Below are 23,904 nucleotides of genomic sequence, written 5' to 3' on the forward strand. Positions count from 1 at the left end.
GTGGTTTTGTAGCTTCTTTAGAAATAATAAACTCTTTTGCCATTTTAAAACTAAGTGTTAGTATTTCATTGGCACAAAAATAGAAATAATACTGGTTTGGAAGATGGAATACTCAGTGCCCTTGCGTTCTAAACCTGGGTCATCCACGAACAAGCTTAGAGACCGTGGGAAACAAGTCTCTAGAATTCTTTTTCATCTTTTGTAAACTAGAGGCTTGGATTAGATAATTTATAACTAATCTTTCTAACTTTACTATGTTGTCAATTACATAATGTTTCTATTGTACTGTAAAAGAAATTTGAAACCAGCACTACTGTTCACTCCTCTTGAATTGTTTTTCTAGGATCAAGACCACCTTTAATCCTACAGTCTCAGCCTCTACCTTGTTCATCACCTCGAGATGTTCCACCTGATATACTGCTAGATTCTCCAGAAAGAAAACAAAAGAAGCAAAAGAAAATGAAATTAGGCAAGGATGAAAAAGACCAGAGTGAGAAAGCTGCAATGTATGATATCATTAGTTCTCCATCCAAGGACTCCACTAAACTTACATTAAGACTTTCTCGTATAAGGTCTTCAGACATGGACCAGCAAGAGGATATGCTTTCTGGTATGGAAAATAGCAATGTTTCAGAAAATGATATTCCTTTTAATGTGCAGTACCCAGGACAGACTTCAAAAACACCCATTACTCCACAGGATATAAACCGCCCACTAAATGCTGCTCAGTGTTTGTCGCAGCAAGAACAAACAGCATTCCTTCCAGCAAATCAAGTGCCTGTTTTACAACAGAACACTTCAGTTGCTACAAAACAACCCCAGACTTCTGTGGTACAGAATCAGCAACAGGTATCACAGCAGGGACCTATATATGACGAAGTAGAATTGGATGCATTGGCTGAAATTGAGCGGATAGAGAGAGAATCAGCTATTGAAAGGGAACGCTTTTCAAAAGAAGTTCAAGATAAAGGTAAAATAATTTCGTTGTTACTACCTCGTCCTCTGAGCAAATGTATGATTATAGTGAAATTACAATATTTCTCATATTTTTATAATTCTTTATGCCTCACGTATATTTTTATTACTAATGCCTATACTTCAGAAGTTTAATTCTTTTACATTCCATATTTTATCTAAAGCAACTGTCTAGTTGGGATTTGGTAGTTCTGTACCACAGGTCTGCTACCTGTTATGTTCTATGTGATTTTATTTATTTGTGCTTTTCTACTAAAGTGAACATTAGCATTTCTATATGACATCCATTTTCCATACTTTATATTAATATAGCTGTGCATCTTCAACTTTTTTTTCTGCCAAAACTAAGTTAATGGCTATAGGATGATTTTAAAGCAGTACATGTAAGAAAAGTTTATGTGTATGCTTATTAGGCAACTATATTTTTTGCTTGGCTTGTGAGCATACCATCTTAATAATGTGTGTGTGTTTTTTTTTTTAAATAAACATTATAAAAAGAGCCTTAAGTTAATATTAAATAGCAGACATTTCAGGATTAAGCAGCTTCTTTTGATGGTGATTACAGTTAAGTGTTCCCTTTTATCTGATTAGTGTATTAGAATGCAGTTTCAAGACATACCTGTTCTGAGTTCATGGACTTTTTTCATGCTTTTGTAATCAAAGAAAAGTAACTCCCTTAGTAACTTCTTGACTGTTTGGTATACTGTATGCAAAACCTCCTGAAAATTTTAAGAGAAGCTGATGAATCAGCAATTGAAATTAGTAATATAATTTATTAATTTAATATCTTTACAAATGCATATACGTATTTGATCATTCAAACCAAAGCTCACTTTACGATTTCATTTTATGATTAAATATTCTAAGTTGATTTATAATTTTCATATTTTCTTTCTTGGTAACTGTAAAACATCCTCATGTTGAGTAGAACTCCATTTTTATATATGATCATCTTTATTATGTGACAGAATCATCACCAGATGATTGTGTTCCTCTGCTTACAAACACGCTCAAGATACAGATTACTTCTTCCATAGATCGTGATGGCACTTGTGAATATTATTCCAAAAAAAGATTATATTTAATAATTGTTGTGCTATAATGTTTGCAAAGTACATAAATCATAATAGGTAGATGTAACGAGACTGCTGGAAGTTTTCATTTTCTAAGGTACCAGGTATTTTTTTTACTAGTGAATCTTTGATGTTAAGGATAAAATAAAATATTGCTTGTTAGTTTTCTCTTTGGTTTGCAATGTGACGACCAGGAAATAAATATGTGGGTTCCAAAATGTATCTCTTCTCTACCTGTAAAAGTATATGCATGTTAAATGAAGAGAACAACATTACTAGTCAACTTCTCTAGTTTATGTTAATCCGCCTGAAATTCCCAAGTCCTGTGATAGGCGGTTTTGCAAAAACATATAAAATTGTGATTGCCTGACCAAAAAATATCATTTGCCTTGAGAAGTGAGTTTTTCCATGATATTTTAATCTGTGTTCTGGAAAATTGTGGACTTCAAAAAAGTATAGTTTATAAGTAATATTTTAATTGTTGGTAGAAAAAACAACAGAGGAAATGGTGAGCTTTTTATTTTGCTGAACTTATATTGTATCATATTTGTTGAAATCAAAATTTTTTTACCTTAAAAACAATAAAAATAAAGGTGGTAGTGAGGAAAATAGGTCTAATTGCCTATTAGCAAGCTTATTTTAGACTACTAATTTTTCTTTGGGAGAATAAAACAAAATCAACAAATACAACATACTCTTCTTACATAAACTGGTAGCATATTCTTTACTTTCCGTTATCCAAACAATTTTCTGTAATCTGTGGTGGTGTGGCTATGACAAAGGTGATTGAAAAGTTGAATGAATAGAGTTGATTTAGGATTTTGGTGAAAATACAGTTGTCTGGCTCTATGAGGACTAAAGTAGGAAAAATGATTAATTAGCGCTATCTGATTTTAGTTTGATTTAAATGATTTAATATGTGTGTTTTCCCAGATTGATTATGCTGAACCTACTTTCCTCTTTATCATTTCTAACTTGTTTTCTGAAAACTCTCTCATTTCATGAGTTTATCTGAAAATCTTTGGAACTTAGGTGGCACCTAACACCTTTGATTCAGAACCTTGTTACTTTGTGTCAGTTTCTGCACTGTGTGATGGGAGAGCATATTTTAGGTAAGCAGTTACCTAGATATTTTGGAAAGATTTAAAGGTTTTATGGTACTCCAAGATTATAGGTAAAGTCATAAATAAAAGTAGAATTATCTTGAAGTGGTTTTGTAGTCAGAGATGAGATAACTTCCTTGAAATGAATTTATCACTAGTTACCATTTATTTTACTTTTTAGGACTAAATTATAAATAAAATAGACATTTAAAGTATTCTACAATTTGGCCTTGAGAACTTTATATTATTGGTGGTGATAAGAAGCAAACAAGACTATTTGGTTTTACTGAAAGCTCTGCTGTAGTGTCTCAGCATTTTCTCTGTGTAGATGTAGAATCTCCATTGTTCAAGAGTATGTCAGGTCCTTGGAAAATGTATTCATAATTCCCAGTATATTTATTTGCTCTGAGAAAAGTATTCTTTTCAGTAGACTAGGAAAAAAAATCTCTATCTTCTAAACAATATTAGAAAGTTCAACAAGCATGGTTGTTTGATGATTGTAGAATTTGAGAAAAAGGGTAAAGTAGTCTTAAAAAATAGTTTACCTAGGCTGTGGTAGAATCTAATATACCCTGTTAACATACAGAAGACAGTTTCCTGGCAGCTAGATATTTATGTTTCTTCGGCCTTGTCTCTCTTCTTTGGACAATCCTATGTATATACTGATAGGGTAACTCTCTGTTACATAATATTTTGTAATATTCCAACATGACCTTTTTCTCAGTCTTTTTGCTCACATGTTTAACATCTGTAATTATGTAAATTAATTTTATAAGGCTATTCATCTTTACTTTGGGATGACCTATCACAGACATGAATAACTCTTTCATTTGCTGAAAATTCCTGCTTTCTTTAGTCAAAGAAGGTGTTCATCTTTTGTTCATCTTTGCCTGTTTCATCTTTTCTCAAGGTCCACTTTCCATGCTAGCAAGTATAGGGAATGACCTAACTTCATTAATGTTTTTTATACAATTACAGTATTCTTGCACTGTAACCTTATAAGAAGTAAATTATTACATACTGTCATTTAGAGTAAGAGACTGATATTTTGGACAAGAATAGGACATCTGGCCGCTTAGCTTGTACTTTGGCTTAGGGGTGGAATATTTTCATTTTTCATAATTGGCTACTATGTGTAATAATTAGTGTGCCTTTGGCTTTATAGTAAATGTTTTTAGTTATCAGTTGTAGGGTTTAAGTGACATCACTTGTGTTGTACAAACGTGATTGAGTTCAGCTCTTATTTTCAAAATATCAGCATCTGGATGACAAACTTTGGCCTTAAGATTACGAAATCTGTTTGTATGCATTTTCTTCGGGAAATGTGTCCATTCTGATAGGTAATTTTGTGATTCTCAATGCTGAATAAGGCTTAAAGATAATCAGTATCCCAAATATTGAAATTATTCGTCATAGAAATGGCTCTCCATCGTTATGTGAAGTTTTATGATATAATGAAAACTGATAACCAAACTGGGTAGACAAAAGAGACCTGTACAGATTCAGAGTAAGATCAACTGGGTAGACAAAAGAGACCTGTATAGATTCAGAGTAAGATCGACTGGGTAGACAAAAGAGACCTGTATAGATTCAGAGTAAGATCGACTGGGTAGACGAAAGAGACCTGTACAGATTCAGAGTAAGATCGACTGGGTAGACGAAAGAGACCTGTATAGACTCAGAGTAAGATCGACTGGGTAGACGAAAGAGACCTGTACAGATTCAGAGTAAGATCGACTGGGTAGACGAAAGAGACCTGTATAGACTCAGAGTAAGATCGACTGGGTAGACGAAAGAGACCTGTATAGATTCAGAGTAAGATCGACTGGGTAGACGAAAGAGACCTGTACAGATTCAGAGTAAGATCGACTGGGTAGACAAAAGAGACCTGTACAGATGCAGAGTAAGATCGACTGGGTAGACAAAAGAGACCTGTAGAGATTCAGAGTAAGATCGACTGGGTAGACAAAAGAGACCTGTAGAGATTCAGAGTAAGATCGACTGGGTAGACAAAAGAGACCTGTAGAGATTCAGAGTAAGATCGACTGGGTAGACAAAAGAGACCTGTAGAGATTCAGAGTAAGATCGACTGGGTAGACAAAAGAGACCTGTAGAGATTCAGAGTAAGATCGACTGGGTAGACAAAAGAGACCTGTATAGATTCAGAGTAAGATCGACTGGGTAGACAAAAGAGACCTGTAGAGATTCAGAGTAAGATCGACTGGGTAGACAAAAGAGACCTGTAGAGATTCAGAGTAAGATCGACTGGGTAGACAAAAGAGACCTGTAGAGATTCAGAGTAAGATCGACTGGGTAGACAAAAGAGACCTGTATAGATTCAGAGTAAGATCGACTGGGTAGACAAAAGAGACCTGTACAGATTCAGAGTAAGATCGACTGGGTAGACAAAAGAGACCTGTACAGATTCAGAGTAAGATCGACTGGGTAGACAAAAGAGACCTGTAGAGATTCAGAGTAAGATCGACTGGGTAGACAAAAGAGACCTGTATAGATTCAGAGTAAGATCGACTGGGTAGACAAAAGAGACCTGTAGAGATTCAGAGTAAGATCGACTGGGTAGACAAAAGAGACCTGTAGAGATTCAGAGTAAGATCGACTGGGTAGACAAAAGAGACCTGTATAGATTCAGAGTAAGATCGACTGGGTAGACAAAAGAGACCTGTACAGATTCAGAGTAAGATCGACTGGGTAGACAAAAGAGACCTGTAGAGATTCAGAGTAAGATCGACTGGGTAGACAAAAGAGACCTGTAGAGATTCAGAGTAAGATCGACTGGGTAGACAAAAGAGACCTGTAGAGATTCAGAGTAAGATCGACTGGGTAGACAAAAGAGACCTGTAGAGATTCAGAGTAAGATCGACTGGGTAGACAAAAGAGACCTGTATAGATTCAGAGTAAGATCGACTGGGTAGACAAAAGAGACCTGTATAGACTCAGAGTAAGATCGACTGGGTAGACAAAAGAGACCTGTATAGACTCAGAGTAAGATCGACTGGGTAGACAAAAGAGACCTGTATAGATTCAGAGTAAGATCGACTGGGTAGACGAAAGAGACCTGTATAGATTCAGAGTAAGATCGACTGGGTAGACGAAAGAGACCTGTATAGACTCAGAGTAAGATCGACTGGGTAGACGAAAGAGACCTGTATAGACTCAGAGTAAGATCGACTGGGTAGACGAAAGAGACCTGTATAGATTCAGAGTAAGATCGACTGGGTAGACGAAAGAGACCTGTACAGATTCAGAGTAAGATCGACTGGGTAGACGAAAGAGACCTGTATAGACTCAGAGTAAGATCGACTGGGTAGACGAAAGAGACCTGTATAGATTCAGAGTAAGATCGACTGGGTAGACGAAAGAGACCTGTAGAGATTCAGAGTAAGATCGACTGGGTAGACAAAAGAGACCTGTAGAGATTCAGAGTAAGATCGTGCTGAAACTAAATCAGAGTGTGCTCTTAACATATCCAAGAACCCCTGCAGTAGTGATGAAATTTGTCCAGGTTTTACGGAAGTACTTTTCAGGAGTTGAAAGATTAAAACATTGTTTTTGGCAGTATTTTATGTATAGTAGAAAAATTAAAAGATCTTTCCCAATCTTAGTATGTTACTTATGTGCAGGTGCTTTCATAGATTTTCTTTATTGTGAAAATCATGGCATCCATAATTTAAGATAACCAAATTGAGCATGATAAAATTTTTTGAAATTAAATTGTTGGCTGAACATCTGTTTAAATGATGAGAGGTAAATTGAAATGTGGTTAATGATCTGTAAATTTAAATATTTTGTAATTCTGTAGAAATCAGACTTATAAGGTATTTTAAATGTTTTTCTGGAAGGCATTGCATATATTAAAAGAATGAGCGCAGATTTAAGAGAAATCTTCAGATGCCTGAGACCTATGCCCTTCTACATCTTAATATGCTGCGTTTATGGTTTTAATGACTTTCATACAAGCATATTTCATTGAAAATATGGAAATTTTATACTATTTTGATTCTTGTCAGAAAGGCTTAAGGGATAAGTATAAGGTGATGAAGCATTCGATCTATGAGGTAGTAATTACTCTGGTGTGCCCTATAGCAAGATGTTTTGAGTGTAAAGATTATTTTATATGATGAGTTTTATATGGTGGATCATTTAAAAAGAGGATTCTATAAACACAAATTTAGTATTTATTATTCTCAGTGCATTTTACTAGGTATTGATGCAGAAAGCTTCAGATAAGTTCTTACTAGCCTAGTTTTAACTGGTAGAAATGGTCTGATTTGAGTCTAATGATGATATACTATTATCATTACCACTATGTTTTTTTTGCAAATGGAGCATGTTTGATGATAAATTTAACTTCTAGGTAACTGAAGAAGCAGAATGACTTGGTACTGTGAAAAATAACTAGCAGATAGCTTTAACATCTGATTAGATTTTAAGCTAGCATGAACTACTACTTCTCACTTTGAGAACAAAATAATGGCACCTTGTTGTATAACAGAAGCTCATTACCATTAAAAAAAAACAAAACTAGAACTTAGTTCCCTAACCATGGGGGCTGTTTTGTTTAACAGTTTTCAGTTTTTTAACCTTGTGATATTGTTTTCCTTGAAGGATACTATATCATGCTAATAAATATTATCAAATCTCTTGTTAAAGTTACTAAAAGTGACTTGGAAAACAGCCAGGTAATTCAGCAAGTAAATAAAAGTAAACAAAGCCTTGAAGTTCTATCATGTAACTATACCCAAGAACTAACTAAAGATTCAATTCATAGAAAATGACATACCAGCCTCTTGAGTCAAAAGTGGAATCAGATACAGAAATACATAAGCTGTTAAAATACTTTGATATTTTATTGTGGTAGTGGACTGATGGGTGTATGTGTTTAAAATTTCAGGATACTATAAATTATTTCTTTCTGAGGCCAGTATATAGACGCCTAGACCTTTGTGTTGAAGAACAGAAGCATTGAACAGGCTCTCTCCAAAAAGTCCTTAATGTGCCTCTCATTTATACATATGACTTATGTCGCTTCATTATTTTAAATTTACTTCTATCTAACATTTTGTGTTAGCTTTTAAACTCCATTTGTGCTGTTGGCATTCCAAAGAATTTGGGTCCTGGATCAAAGGTTAATGATAAATTATTAAATTCTTTGTTTTCCCTTACATTCCTCATTTACCTTTTTTTCAGTGGCATTTCTGTTTTTTTTTCTGCTTTCATTCTTTTTCATACCTATCTTACATATAGTATAAGCTTATGTTTCCTATTTGCTATGTTGGCAGATTTAGGACTCCTTATAGTTTTTGGTTAACGGTTTAAAATTCATTATCTTAAATAAGAATACATGATTTATAACTGGTTGCCTTATCCTTATATAGAGAAACTGGTTTGTCCTTAACATATATGGACATATGTTTGTATTTGATATATTTTAAATTCTGTTAATTTTATATTTTGAGCTTATTTATAGGCTCAAGAGGTACGTTGTTAAATTCTTTTTACTAGAGTTGGTAATATTTATTGAGATCCAGCAAGCATGAATATTTCCTCATATTTAGGTTTAAAAGTTTTATATCATTCATACCTATTACGTTATATATGCATATTTAAAGTTGCATTCACTTCATTTTAAAAAAACAGAAAGAATGTATGTCTATTACTGATATTGAATATTTATCTTTAAATTTCAGATAAGCCTTTGAAAAAAAGAAAACAAGATTCTTACCCACAGGAGGCTGGGGGTGCTACAGGAGGTAATAGACCAGCTTCTCAGGAGACGGGTTCTACGGGAAATGGGTCAAGGCCAGCATTAATGGTTAGCATTGATCTTCATCAGGCAGGAAGAGTGGACTCTCAGGCTTCTCTAACTCAGGATTCAGACACCGTAAAAAAGCCTGAAGAAATCAAACAATGTAACGATGCACCTGTTTCTGTTCTTCAGGAAGATATTGTTGGAAGTCTTAAATCTACACCAGAAAATCATACTGACGCACCTAAAAAAAAGTCTGATCCTGAACTTTCAAAGAGTGAAATAAAACAAAATGAAAGTAGATTGGCAGAATCTAAATCAAATGAAAACAGATTGGTGGAGACAAAATCAAGTGAAAATAAGTTAGAAGCTAAAATTGAGACCCAAACAGAAGAACCTAAACAGAATGAGAGCAGAATGACCGAGCCTAAACACAATGAGAGCACCATAGCCGAGCCTAAGCAGAATGAAAATAGACTATCTGACTCAAAACTAAATGACAACAAACAAAATAATGGCAGGTCAGAAACAACAAAGTCAAGACCTGAAACCCCAAAGCAGAAGGGTGAAAGCCGGCCTGAAACTCCGAAGCAAAAGAGTGATGGGCGACCTGAAACCCCAAAACAGAAGGGTGATGGACGGCCTGAAACTCCAAAGCAGAAAGGTGAGGGCCGACCTGAAACTCCAAAGCAAAAAAATGAAGGCCGGCCTGAAACACCAAAACATAGGCATGAAAGTAGGAAAGATTCTGGAAAGCCATCAGCGGAGAAAAAACCTGAAGTGTCTAAACATAAACAGGATATTAAATCTGATTCACCTCGGTTAAAATCAGAACGTGCTGAAGCCTTAAAGCAGAGACCTGATGGGCGATCTGTTTCTGAGTCACTAAGACGTGACCATGATAGTAAACAAAAATCAGATGTCAGGGGTGAATCAGAGCGGCATCGAGGGGATCAGTCAAGGGTTCGAAGACCAGAAACATTGAGATCCTCTAGTAGAAATGAGCATGGCATTAAATCTGATGGTTCAAAAACTGATAAAATAGAAAGAAAACACAGGCATGAATCAGGGGACTCAAGGGAAAGACCATCTTCTGGGGAACAAAAATCAAGACCTGACAGTCCTCGTGTTAAACAAGGAGACTCTAATAAATCAAGACCTGATAAATCTGGTTTTAAGTCACCAAACAGTAAAGATGACAAAAGGACAGAGGGTAACAAGAGTAAAGTAGAGAGTAATAAAGCACACCCTGATAATAAAGCAGAATTCCCAAGTTATTTGTTGGGGGGCAGGTCTGGTGCATTAAAAAATTTTGTCATTCCAAAAATCAAGAGGGATAAAGATGGCAATATTACTCAGGAGTCAAAGAAAATGGAAATGAAAGGAGAGCAGAAAGACAAAGTGGAAAAAATGGGATTAGTTGAAGATCTAAATAAAGGAGCTAAGCCTGTAGTTGTCCTACAAAAACTGTCTTTGGATGATGTTCAGAAACTTATTAAGGATAGAGAGGATAAATCAAGAAGTTCCCTTAAACCTATCAAGAGTAAACCATCAAAGTCAAATAAAGGTAAGAATACTTCTGATTTGTCTTCTAATAAGTTTTAAATTTTAAGGTTATTAAGAATAAAAATAATGGAAATATATAAAAATTAGAAAGTACTACATGAAAATACAACATCTATATAAAATGAAAGAATTGTTTACAGGAGTTTAAATGAAAAGTTAGCAATAAAAGTTCTTTTTCTCCCACTCCTACTTGAACTACTCATGGTAGTCATGATTTTTACTGCTATTTGGTTACACAGAAATTAGTTTTTTTGCTGGTTATTTCAGATATTTCTGAAAATTGTTGATAAGTGAATGATGTGTTAGAATAAATACATTTGACAACTCTAAAAAATTATTTTGATTGTAGAGGTACTCCATTTTACAGAAAGGTGTGGTAAATTATCTTGATGGGATTTCAATTTCCAACATCTCAGTAAAGCTCTATGGCATACAAGAATCAGTGTTATGAATTCGTTGAAGAGTATTAAGTGTCTCATAATATTGTTTTCTTAAGGTCCAATTTCTGAGTTAAGTATCGATTAATAGTTTCGATTTGTATAGTTTATAATGTTATGTAAAATGTTATTCTGCCTTTTTTCTTTTTTTTGGGAAGAAGGTGGTTAGTTAAAAGTATTTTCCCTATATACATTTGCCCTTTCTGTGGAAACGTAATAGCAAATGCTATTTACCTCTTAGGTTGGGTTTAAATCATAGTTTGGGGTGTGTGTGTGTGTGTGTGTGTGTGTGTGTTTTAAGGGTGTGGGTTATTTTTGTATGGTTGCCGAATTAATTCTCTGAGTACTTGAGTAAGATTATTTCCAGGAGAAAAATTAAAGTCTTGTGTACTAAAAATATAATGGCAGCTTGTGCAGAAATATATTTTTGTATTCCTCTATATACTAAATGTTCCTCTATATACTAGATATTTGAAATAGATATATTTTGTTATAATGATGTGTGGCAGCACCTATTTAGCCATGCAGTATAAATAAGTTGAGATGTAGTTTTGAAGGCAGTAGAGCTGAAAGTTTATTTAATTTTTAGTTTTCATTCTGTCAAAGAGGTTTATTAAGAACTTAAATTTGTACTTACTTATAAACAAGTATATGAAACTCTAGAAGTACAGTAGCCACTAGCCTCTTTGGGCTTTTTAAAATTGAAATAAAATTAGATAAAATTAAATTTTATTTCCTCAATAGCCCCATATGACTAATAGCTACCATATTGGACAACACAGACAGAGAACATTTGCTTCACCACAGAAAAGTTCTGTTGTATAGCACTTCGGTGTGTTAGGAGATACAACAGGTATAATGGTTATTATTTTGCTTTATTTTTGTAAAATGCTGTTATAGCTTGTCTATCGAAAAAAGCTTTTGAAAACACAGTATTATTAAGAACTCTATTCAAATGAGTGACTTGTAACAACTAATCCATTTTTATTCTTACTAAGTGTTTGTCAAACGGTCACATTTTCACTGTTTGATTTTGTCTCTTAAAAATTCAAAAATAAAAAAAATTGCTTTCTCAATCAATAAACTTTGTACTCTTTAGTGAAACTTTCAGATTTAAAAGTATGGCATTCAGCCCTACAAAACAATAAGGCTTCAGTCTTAATAACTAAGCCTTCATTATTTAACTTGAATATGTCTTTTCAGAATAATTTTATATAAAAGAAATTGTAGAATGTTGGGGCTAGCACCAGAATTACTTTTTTTCAGATAAACATTTTCTTTAAAATTTTTCAGGGAAAGTTTGGGAGTGACTTATATTTATAAACTAAAGAGTATAGTTATATAATTTTAGAAGAGTCAGATGGAAAGTGGTACCCTCTTGTTCCCTTGTTCTAGACCATCTTCCTTTTCCCTGCTCTGTCAGCCTATGCTTGCTTCGCTTTTTAAGTTCTGTTCTAACAAAGCCTTTTATAACTGCTTAAATAACATCAAGAAGTGAATATCACTCCTATATTACTAATTAATCCATTATTTCCATGGATTTTTTCCCATGTAATTCTATTACCTGTGAATGTCTTTTTAGTGCCAATCCATGTTTCTCATAAATGTACTTATAACACAAATATATATGTTTCAGAGGTCATATGTAAGTAGGGTGTCTGGATGCCTGCCTACTAGAATGATGTGTGTGTGTGTGCGCGCGCGCACATGCATGTTTGTGTGTACACACATATATTAATATGTATGCAATTATAATAAAAATTAGATCTTTTCATGAAAAAAATACTATTTCAGTGCTTAGATTCACTTCAGCATCCCTTGGTATCTTTTGGCTTTATTTGTATCTTAGGTCCCATATCTATTATTATTTTCATAAAGTACCAGTTTTGGTTTTATTTTAAACTTCTGCTATAGCAATAGCAGTTATGTAATGAGTTTTAATTTATTACATGTATATAAAACGAAGTCGTGGATTGCTGACACTTCATAGTACACATTACTTGAATTTTCTTTACAGAAAATCAAATATGGTGATGTTTTTCTAAATAAGGCAACTAGACTGACTATTGCTGGAATACTCTTGTGGTTGATTCCCAGGGCCACAGTTCATGATAGGGATATGTATTTATAAACCTCATGTTTAGCACAATGCCTAGCACACAAAAAGAACATATTAAATACCTACCGAATGAATGGAAACTATATTCCACCATGTTCAGAAAGGTTTTTGTGTGCAGATTAAAATTGTGCACTCGTCTTTTGTGTTACCACCAATATACCCTAGCTCAAGAGCTACTTAATTTTTTAACTTGCTGTTCCCTAAACTTTTAATAACTTCCTTCACCATGACAACTACTTAGTTTTTGTTAAGATCCAAAGGAGACCTACTCATATTCATCCCGAATTTCCCCTTTACCCTTATTTTGCAGGATAGCTGTTTAAAGATTGGCTCGATATCAGTTCTGTTCTCATTCTGCTTCTATCAGCTTCCCAAGCTTTTTCCCGTCACCTTGTTTTCTTCCTTGCCCCGGGGGTGGGCGAGGGTGAGACCTTTGTAAAACCTTTAAAATTTTTTAAATATCTTCTATTAAAATATGCTTCAGTCATTATATTAAATGCCAAAAATAATCTTTATTGTTAAAATACTTTTACTTGGAATATTACCACATGTACTCTAATGTACAGTCTGTCTCCAAATTAAAATAGTAAAGCTACAAGATCCTTAAGACTCACGGGATCATGTGCTGTTAACAGCTTGATATCAGTAATCATAACATTAACCATTTGATTTTTGTCTCAAAATAGCTTTACAACCAAGGAAATTTTTTTTCTTATCTTCCCTCCCCCCTACATCCTTCCAGCTAGTGTTTCATTTTTCATCATTTACACTCATTGCTTTGAAAAAACATTCCATACCATTTGTTATTTGCAATCATGCCTACACACAGTAAAACAATTACTGAAAGTGGCCTTTAGGAATGCGTACTTACCTGGCAGTTCTAACATTCAACATCAGTTGTTCATTTGATTAACTGATGATTGAAGTCATTACTAGGGGCAGTTATTTCACCTCAGTTATCTGCTGTAGTTGTTAAACTAGTAAATGCTGACCACTAGCTAGTTGCCATTTGTGTAGCACTGAACAGCCTAATTGGATTATGCATTGGACCCTCATCTACTGTAAGTTTGGGAGAAAGGACTGTTTCCGGAAGTGAATTTTTGGCATAGTTTATGAATTCTTAAAGTAAGGAATTCTCAGTGTATTTTTTTTTAAGTGGGCATATCTGTAATATTCAGTAATACATAATGATGCTGCCCTTGAAGTGTATGTTGGCTCATTTGAATAGTTTTCATAAAGTCCCTTCCAAAAGAACTCAAATCTTCAGTTTCTCTAAAGACTTTAGAGCCAGTGATATCTTTAGGAAATGTTTTGAGACTGTTATCAAGGTTGGCATAATATGTCCTGAGCCATTGCTGAACTGGAGAGCAATATTTTGAAAACTTCTTGTCGTAATTCTCATTTATAGAATTTTTTATCCAGATTTTGCTTAGCAAATGATATTATTGATTTAAAAAGATGCCTTAAGTAGAAGCTTTTTCATAAAAATTAAATTTATTAAACATTCCTAGAGGCCTTCCCTGTCCTTTCCATTCTGTATTGGAAGCCAGTCAAGGACATAGCTTCCATAGGGTGGTCCTATCTGCTAAAAATAGAAATAGTCATTACTCTAACATACTGAATTCTGTCTTATTCTAAAAAAAAACTTCATGACTTTTGAAATTCTGTAAACCCACTGTATATAATTATAGTAGAAAGAGTACTGGAATCAGAACCTTAAAAAGTGTAAACTTTTCAAAGCCTTGGTTCATTTCCTCTTAAGATGAAGAGAAACTCTTTCCTACTTTATGCAGTTATGAGAACCAAATGGGTGCTGTTATTATAGTAAGAGATAAAAATCTATGTGGTTTTTCATGTAAAGAAATGCAGGGTCATTCAGTTTTTAATTGAATTTATCTAATGAGGAAAGTAATTTGTGAAGATACTTTCATATGTATATACATTATATCCAGTATATATGTGAAGGTATTGCCATCATCATTTATTTTTCTCACTGTGTATACATATCAAGGACAGGATCATTTGATCCCTCTTCCCTACTTTCTGTGTTCAGTAGTAAGTTATCATGTGTATAATTAAGCTGCCTGGAAAGCATTTTTTAAATAGTTCATTCTCATAGTAATTCGACAACCACACACTGATGAAATCTTCGTAGTGTAAGAAATTATCAAAACTGCAGTGCTTAGAACTGGACTTAAGATTTTTCTTAAAAACTTTTCTTCTGTCTGCTTCATTTGTAATAACATTATTTGAGTTGTTACAAACCAACTCCTTGGTATTTTATCTTTATTACATGAACCACTTTGCAATGACCTAAACTGTACAGAATATAACTAGAGGGTGAGGGGCACTTGGTGCCACTTTGATAAAGTATGACATGATATATAGGTCAGGAGTCAGCAAAATTTTTCTTTAAAGGACCAGGTAGTACTTATTTTAGGCTTTGCAGGCACTCAGCTCTAACGCTGTAATGTAAAAGCAGCTGTAGACAATATGTATATTAACAAATTTATAGGGCTGTGTTCCAATAAACTTTATATGCAGAACAGGTGGTGGGCCACATTGGCACCATGTGCTGTAGTTGGCTGAACCTTGATACAGATAATAAAGTTAAAACTTTATATAGGTGACCACAACAGAAATAATGGGAATGTTTATGGATTGTGAAGAATGTAACCAATGTCACTGAACAATTTGGGTAGAAATTGTTGAATGGGAACCTAAACTGCTTTGCAAACCTTCACCAAAAACACAATAAAATATTACTTTAAAAAGAAAAAAAATTTTTTATAGGTAAATGTGATAACCAGATTGTTCTGTAGCAAATGAGACCTAAAATTTGCATCTCCCATTGCCATTTGAGTGTGTATATGTGTATATACAAAGATAAATCTAAATAGAGTTTTGATTCATTTTTCTGGTTCTTATCTAATATTTGTAAATGCAGTATGAAGTTAGGAGTCCCTAGGCAGCACAAATGGTTAAGTGCTTGACTACTAACTGAAAGTTCGGAGTTTCAGATCCATCCAGAGGCTCCTCAGAAGACAGGCCTGACGATCTGCTTCCAAAAGGTCACAGTCTTGAAAACAATGGAGCAGTTCTACTCTGTGCACATGAGTTCACTCTGAGTCAGTATCAACTGGACAGCAACTAAAAACAACAGTATGAAGTTAACCAAGTATATAGTATCAAGTTAGCCAAGCATAATATTTATATAGTATTAATATTAGTGAGTACTTACTTTGATGTAGTGGGTGTTTGTATGTATTTGTATGTGTGTGTATGCAGACTTATTTAAGTTACCTGAAATATATTTTTAATTCATCACACTGTTAAATTATGAAATCTTGTCACATTATGGGTATACTTCTCTATAATTATCAGTATAGAACAACTAAGAACTGCCTTCAGAATTTGAAAAAGAATTCTCAGTGGAAAAGCTTCTTAGAGGACCAGAAATTTCATTCTAGTCATTCTACTAAACATTCAACAAATATTTATGGCCATCTTCAGCATCCCAAACACTGTTGCTAAACTGTTGTGCAAGGACAATAATATATGACCTTGTTAAGCTTATGATCCAGTAGAGGATATGGATAACTAAAGGGTCAGTGACAGTGTACTGTTCTTAAGAAAGAGGGTACTAGGTAAGTACATAGGAATAGGGCATCAGGTGTATTCTTAGTAGAGGAGTGAGAACAAGAAGCATGGCAAGTTTAGGGAACTTAAATATTTGGACAGTGTTTAGAGTATAATGGGTAAGAAGTAAGCTGAGACTAGGTTGGTCAGAATTAAACACTGGCAGTTAGCCATTGGGCTGTAAGAAATTAATTAAGAAAGATGCCATTCCTAGCATCAAGCATTGTTAGAAAATGTCTTTCTAAAATACAATACCGTAGGAAATGTTGCTAAAATTCTCTACACATTCAACCTAATGTAATAGTAGTCAATTAAATAGCTCTAATATAATTTATTACTTGATCAGGTTGATTAAAATACTTAAATAGTACAAATTCAGCATGTGAAAATCTACCATCTTCATGAAACATCTCCTAATTCCTTCACAAATAATCATGTACCTTTTCTTCTGTTTGCCTAAAATATAACTTGTATTTTTGGGGGAATACTCATTTCCTCCAAATTAGTATTATGTTTATGTTCATTGCCTTTTACTCGTGTTACAGTACCTTTTACTTAGATGCAGTATGGTATACCTATCCTTTTGCATTCTGTTTTGTTTTTGTTTTACCATCTCTGTACCAATACTTCTCATAATTATTCTTTAATGTGATCTACTCCTCGTGTTCCCTTATTGAACGTTTTGATGTTACTATAAACTGGTCTAAGCAGCTCTATACTTGGAGCTTTTTTGTTTTATTGAATAAATTTCCTTGGGATAAATTTCCATGAATAGTATAAATGGGTTAAAGGGTTTAAACAGTGTTTGCTATGTGTTATATTTTCTGTACTGTTAGCAGAGTTTGGGAACTCAGAAGCGAAGCCTGAATCATTTAATAAGGCGTCAGACAGCTTTATACATAGCAATAACCCCTAAAAGCATTGCTATATACAGTATAGTACAAAACTTGATCCTTTCAATAATGATCACGTGTCACAGTTACCTCATTCAAAAAAAGAAACGGTACAGTGCTTTTTAGAAAGATGTACATCAAAAATAACTAAAAGAATATTTGAATAATCCAGGGTTTTACTGGAAAAAGGCTCCAAAAATGGAATGTTACTGACTTTTGTATCAGAATTACAGGCATATGTTAATTAAGCTCTCTGGCACAAGGTACCTGATATTATATCAGTTTGTGAGGAAAACCCGTTTGATTAATTTTGAGTATATTGCTCAAATGATTTTATCGTTCACTGAACCTGTAGCTTATTAACAAACAATGGGCTGAGACCACATTTTGGGTTGGATTAATCTAAACCAACATTTCAATCTGAATTGCCTTTCCTGTTTTGAGAGAGGTAGCAACCATAAGCTACCCCTCCCACAGTCACAAACAACTTTTTGCTCATCTCCCCGCCTCCCCCCTTTCTTTTTAAGGTAATCTTGAATAAGCATTATTAGTCTTCCAGCCAGGCCCTGGGATCTCTGCCTCTTTATCAAAATTATGGCAACTTTATACCATATTATCACATCATGCATCACTTCCATTTATTGTGAGCCTTACATAAAAATAAGACACCCCCCCAATTATTTATTTCCTACTCTTTCTTCCAGATGACATAGTCCAGTTGATCCTGTCCTCCCTTAAAACTTCATCCCTCTTAATTGTAAACAGATCCCCCTTCTTGTTTCTCTGAGGACTCTTCAGCATCTAGTGTAGAAGCTGTCCCAGTTTCATTCCAGTCACTTTTCCTCACTCTGCAAGCCTCAGTGCCAAAAAAGTGCTATCTCCTTTCTCCTAGCTTTCAGTTGCTCTTTCCAAACAGTTGCCCAAACATACGTCTAAGCTCTTCCTCCGGAGCCAAGATTTTGTGGCCCTAAAAGTTATCTACGGGTTTTCTGTGTCCCCGCGTTCACTGAAAATTTTGGTCTTTGGTGCACAGTTTCCTCCCTATGTCTATTCCTGCCATCAGGTTAGCCACCTTTGGGGTCTCTGTGGAGGGCACGTTCAGTAGTCCGGTCTCATGGTTTAACCCCATGTTTTTTTTTCTCATCTTCCCTCCAGGTTATCTCCTTTTGCTTCTGTCTTTCAAATGGTAGCATTTTTCAGGGCAGTGTCCTCAGCAGCTCATACTCCTTGGGTGAAATTAGTGGCTTCAAATAAAGTAGTTGGATTGTTTTAAGGAAACATGTACCAAAAAATATGTATTTTCAAACAGTTTTAATTCACGTAGGGTGGCAAGTGTGGTAAATTGACAACCTGTACTATTGATTTTTTTTTTTTTCTTTGTGTACCCAGTTACCTATAATTGAAGTTAAAGGTGCATTTGATGCTGCTCCTCTGTTACATAGATAGGTTAGTGGAAAAATTAACACTCAACTACATTATGCCTGATCAAGATGCTTTTTTTTAAAAATAATTTGTGAAATTTGGAGGTTTATGTGAGGTTCTTGGTTTTGTTTCTGAAAAAAACATGACTTGTTTTCCTAGACTGAAACTTAAGTCCCAAGATTCATTAATTGAGGTGGTTGATTTTGATCTCAGGATTCTTCTCTTGTTTAAAAAAAATTCGAACATATTTTTAGTTATCAAATTAGTGACTTTGGGACTTTAAATCCCTTGATGACTTCTGGTTTCAACAATCTGGTAAATATGCTAGTATGAGTGATTTAAATTAGAAGTCCAAGACTGCTAAAATTTAGCATGTCTAGGAGAGTGAATATACTTAGCCTTTTTAGAGCCAGAATGTAGAGGCATTCTGGAGGGTACATCTACGTACAGCTCACAAAATTCTGCCAGCATAGTATTACCCCTCACAGCAGTAACTGAAAATTTTATGATAATTAAGACACCTAATTTAAAGAATAAAGTAGTTGAGAGAGAAGAAATGAAGTGAGAAAGAACCATAAAGCACTGGCAATCTGAAATTTTTAAGAACACATAGCCCAGTAAACAAAAATAATCCCTAAAATCATCAATGTATTAAGAAATAGTGAGACATTATGTTTGCACTCAAGATTCAGGGGAAAGAATGAACCAAGTATGTCATAGGGATAATTTGAAATGTTCACTGTGTGTTCTTTTTTTGTTTTTGTTTTTTAGTTTTGCTGAAAGTTTACACAGCAAATTAGGTTCCCATTTAACAATTTCTATACATACCTATTATTCAGTGACATTGGTTACATTTTTCACAATTGTCAGCATTTTCGTAATTTCTCTTCTGGTTGTTCCGTTTCCATTAATCTAGCTTTGTCATTCCCCTTACCTTCTCATCTTTGCTTTAGGGTAAATATTGACTGCTTAGTTTTATGCAGATGACTATTTAAAGGAACACAGTACTCAAATGGGTGATATTGTTTATGAGCCAATCTATTATTTGGCTGAAAGGTAACCTCTGGGAGTGGGTTACGGTCCAAGTTTAAAGGGTATCTTAGGACAATAGTCTTAGGAGATCCAGTAGTATCTATCCATCCAGAAGGTCGCATTTTTAGGAATTTGAGGTTTGTTCTACAGTTTTCTCCCATTCTATCCAGAACCACCTGTTGTGTCCCTGGCCAGAGTGGTTGTTAGTGGTAGCCAGGTACCATTTAGTTCTTCTGGTCTCAGGATAGATGAGGCCGTGGTTCGTATGAGCTATTAGTTTCTTTGAGTCTTTGATTTCCTTCTTTCTCTTTTGCTTCAGATGAGTAGAGACCAGTAGTTGTATCTTAGATGACCACTCGTAAGGTTTTAAGACCCCAGACTCTCGCTACTCACCAAACTAGGATACAGAACAAGTATCTTTATGAACTATCTTATGCTAGTTGACCGAGTTGTCCCCTGAGCCTTCAAACCCAGTAAACCAAAACCACGAAGTGTTTAGTTATGTATAGGAAGTATCCACAGTTGAGCCCCTATGTGTTTTATTATATGAATGTATATGCAGCACACACAAATATGTATATACACCTGTACATGCACACCCATATACTCACATGTGCCTTCCTATACACATATCTGCATACACATCTACCTATATGTATTCATTTCTTTTGAAACTTTTTGAGTCATTTGTTTGGATCCTTGATAATGTATTAAAGGTCCTGAGTGTGAGTATAGGAAAATCAAGCATTTTATTTCTTCCCCTTGGTAATCAGGGGACCTGGCTGAGTCACTTTATAAAGTGTTTCATAAAAAGGAAAAAAAGATATGGTTAATTTAGAAAATACATAAGCCTGTGGAATATACATTTACATTCAAAATGAAACAAGGTTTACTTTTGGAGAACAGTAGATTGAGAGTCTTTAACCATTGCTACGTATATATATGTATATATATTTTTTAATTGGATCATTTTTATAAATGAAACACTTGGTCTTTGGATTAATTATGTTGCTTTACCTTTCCAAGCTGTACAGAGGTTAAAATGATCTGTTGTCATTGTTAGTTGCCGTTGAGTCAGTTCTGACTCACGGTGACCCCATGTGTGCAGAGTAGAACTGCTCCATAGGGTTTTCAAGGCTGTGACCTTTCAGAAGCAGACTGCCAGGCCTGTCTTCCTAGTCACCCCTGTGTGGGTTCAAACCACCACCTTTTCAGCCAGTAGTCAAGTGCTTAAAAATTTGAACCACCCAGGACTCCTAAAATGATCTAGAGAATACTAAAACTCTTATCTGATAGTATTCATGTTAATAGTCATTAGGGAATAAGAGAGAACAATACAATGAATAAATTTTGATACCTGCTTTCTTGGAAACAAGACTCAGGTTTTAATTTCTGTGTTTTGCTATTGTGGGTTTTTTGTTTGTTTGTTTTTTGTTTTTAAGAATGAGAAGAGAGTAGAGTCTTTCCCCTAAGAATAATCCCTTGTAGAGAGAGTAAAGTTCCCGTACGTACTTTAACCCTTGATTATCTGTTGTACATGTACCTGCAGTGTAATTTTAATTCTGGAGTGTGTCAAGTCAGTATGTTTTTGTGAATGTGAGTTTAATCGGAATGTTATCTAGTTAGATACATCTGCTTTTTAAAAAAAATCTCATGATGAATTAAAGGTCAGATGCTTTGGGTTATCCATATTTATAGACCCAAAAAGATTATAATGTTTCATGTACTAAAAGAAAAGAACATCCATCTTGAACTTTTTAGAAAATGTCATCAGGAACTATACAGGAGGTACATTTGTAGGTGAACATAAATTGTGAACCCCACAGAGTTAGGCAATCCGAAAACATTTACTGACCATGTCTACATATGCATACTACTAGTGGTTAAGAACTTGGCTGCTAACCAAAAGGTTAGTTCAAATCTACCAGCCGCTCCTTAGAAACCCTATGGGGCAGTTCTCCTCTGTCCTATAGGGTCACTATGAATTGGAACCGACTCAACAGCACCCAACAACAACAGCATACTTAATATTATAGATCATATGGAAAGTGGAACATATATACTAGAAGACATAGTCTGTCCATCAAAAAACAACAGTTAATTAGAAATGCTCAAATTTAATTAAAAACCTTTAAAATGAGATCCAGAGTGTGTTTAAAAATAAGCTTATACGGCTTGGGACTGAAGAAACTGATAAACCAAAGCTAAAGTTGATTTCTTGTACTTCTACCAATATTCTAAAATGTGGACCCCCCAATAAAGAAAAAGTAGTTAAATTAAGAAAGCAAATGTAAATATATGATTTGAAAATGACACTGATAAACTCAACATTAAATAGTGAGTCAAGATTCTTAGCAGTGAAGTCTTGGTATATTACCATTTACCCATATTACATCTTTGTTGGGTAAAATTGTTGTCATGCATGTTTTAGAAAAACAGAAAATTGAAAATTACTGAAATAACTACTTTATGATGTTGAACGAAAGCTTCATGAAGCATAAATTAGGATTATTCCATTGAGATTAATACTTTGCATTCTATATTCTTGAGTTATTTTTATTGTATATTCTTAAGACTGAAATGTGTCTTAAATGGTACCTTTTTATTTTCCTGTCATGGTTTATTTTTATTCTTTATATAAGCACTTATTATCGTTTGAATGCTATAAATGATGTTAATTATTTAAGTTATAAATGTTCCCTGCTGTAAACCACTAAGGTGTTCTTTGCTCCCAAGTCTGAAAATTTATCATATAAGACACCATTTTATACTTCCACTCAGAAATTTACATGGATAAGTAAGTTAAAATTGTAATCTTTAGTGGTTATCAAGAATAAATTATCCTAAATAAGTAGCTTTTGCTACTTCTTTATGTTTAAACTGTCAACAAGATGTGAAAAATTTATTCATAGTAGCTCTGTGTGTTTGTGTGTGTATGTGTAGAATTAGGTAGTAAGTATAATGTTAATAGTTCTTATTATATTACAGTGGTATATTTTCATGTCTTTGCTTTTCCATGGGAAAATATGAGCTTATTTCATAACAGACTTGAGCTGTTCTCAGTATAACCAAACCAACCATTTGCTGTCAAGTTGATTCTGACTCTTGATGACCCTATGTATTTAAGAGTAAGACTGCATTGATTTTTGGAGGTAGATTGCCAGGCCTTTTCTCTGAGACACCTCTGGGTGGACTTGAACCTCCAACCTCTCAGTTAGTAACCAAGTGTATTAACTGTTTGCACTACCCAGGGACTCCATTTTCAGTATATTAAAATATTTTTGGTCTATTTATCCTACCTTTTAGTTTCTGTTGTCTTTAGTTAATATATATAGATGTGTCTGTGAGCAAATTGTCCATAATACTAAAAGCATTGCCATGCCATTTAAATAGACAGTGTTAGGTACCATATACAACTGCCATGGTCATAGAGAAAGAGAAGGACGCAATAAATGTCCTCCAGCATCTCTCATTTGTACTGAGGGGTAGCAATGGTGTCAAACTAATTGCCCCAGACCTTTATAAAATAAGTTTCAGTGGTACCAGGAGTGTGAGATATACCTCCTACCACAAATCCACGTTTATATTAGTGGGTCTCCAGTTTCAGAAAGTTTTATAGTCAGTGCAGACAAATGAAGATATTAGATCAAAAATTAATGATATAACTACTCCATTATTTTAGCAATAAATGTCATATTTTGTTATTAAAATTGTTATACGAGGATTGTTGTTCTTGTGTGCCACCGAGTCAATTCAATTCATAGCAACAATATAGAACAGAGTAAAACTGCCCATAGAGTTTTTCGTAGGCTGTAAATCTTCGTAGGAGCAGATCGCCGGTTCTGTTCTCCCACAGAGCGACTGGTGGGTTCAAACCA

The 23,904-nt window shown here is 34.4% G+C and overlaps 1 protein-coding gene across 11 annotated transcripts in view; it reads left to right on the plus strand.

The window, feature by feature from the left end:
- NIPBL (NIPBL cohesin loading factor) overlaps positions 1-23,904 on the plus strand; it is a 237,367-nt gene that overhangs the window by 121,054 nt on the left and 92,409 nt on the right. For all 11 annotated transcript variants that reach the window (XM_064271355.1, XM_003407996.4, XM_064271348.1 and 8 more), the window contains 2 exons: positions 344-970; positions 8,860-10,485. In XM_064271355.1, coding sequence (XP_064127425.1) covers positions 344-970; positions 8,860-10,485 — 2,253 coding nt within the window. The remainder of the gene's footprint in view (positions 1-343; positions 971-8,859; positions 10,486-23,904) is intronic.

This window comes from Loxodonta africana, chromosome 2 (genome assembly GCF_030014295.1).
Source record: "Loxodonta africana isolate mLoxAfr1 chromosome 2, mLoxAfr1.hap2, whole genome shotgun sequence".
In the NCBI taxonomy this organism is placed as follows: Eukaryota; Metazoa; Chordata; class Mammalia; order Proboscidea; family Elephantidae; genus Loxodonta; species Loxodonta africana.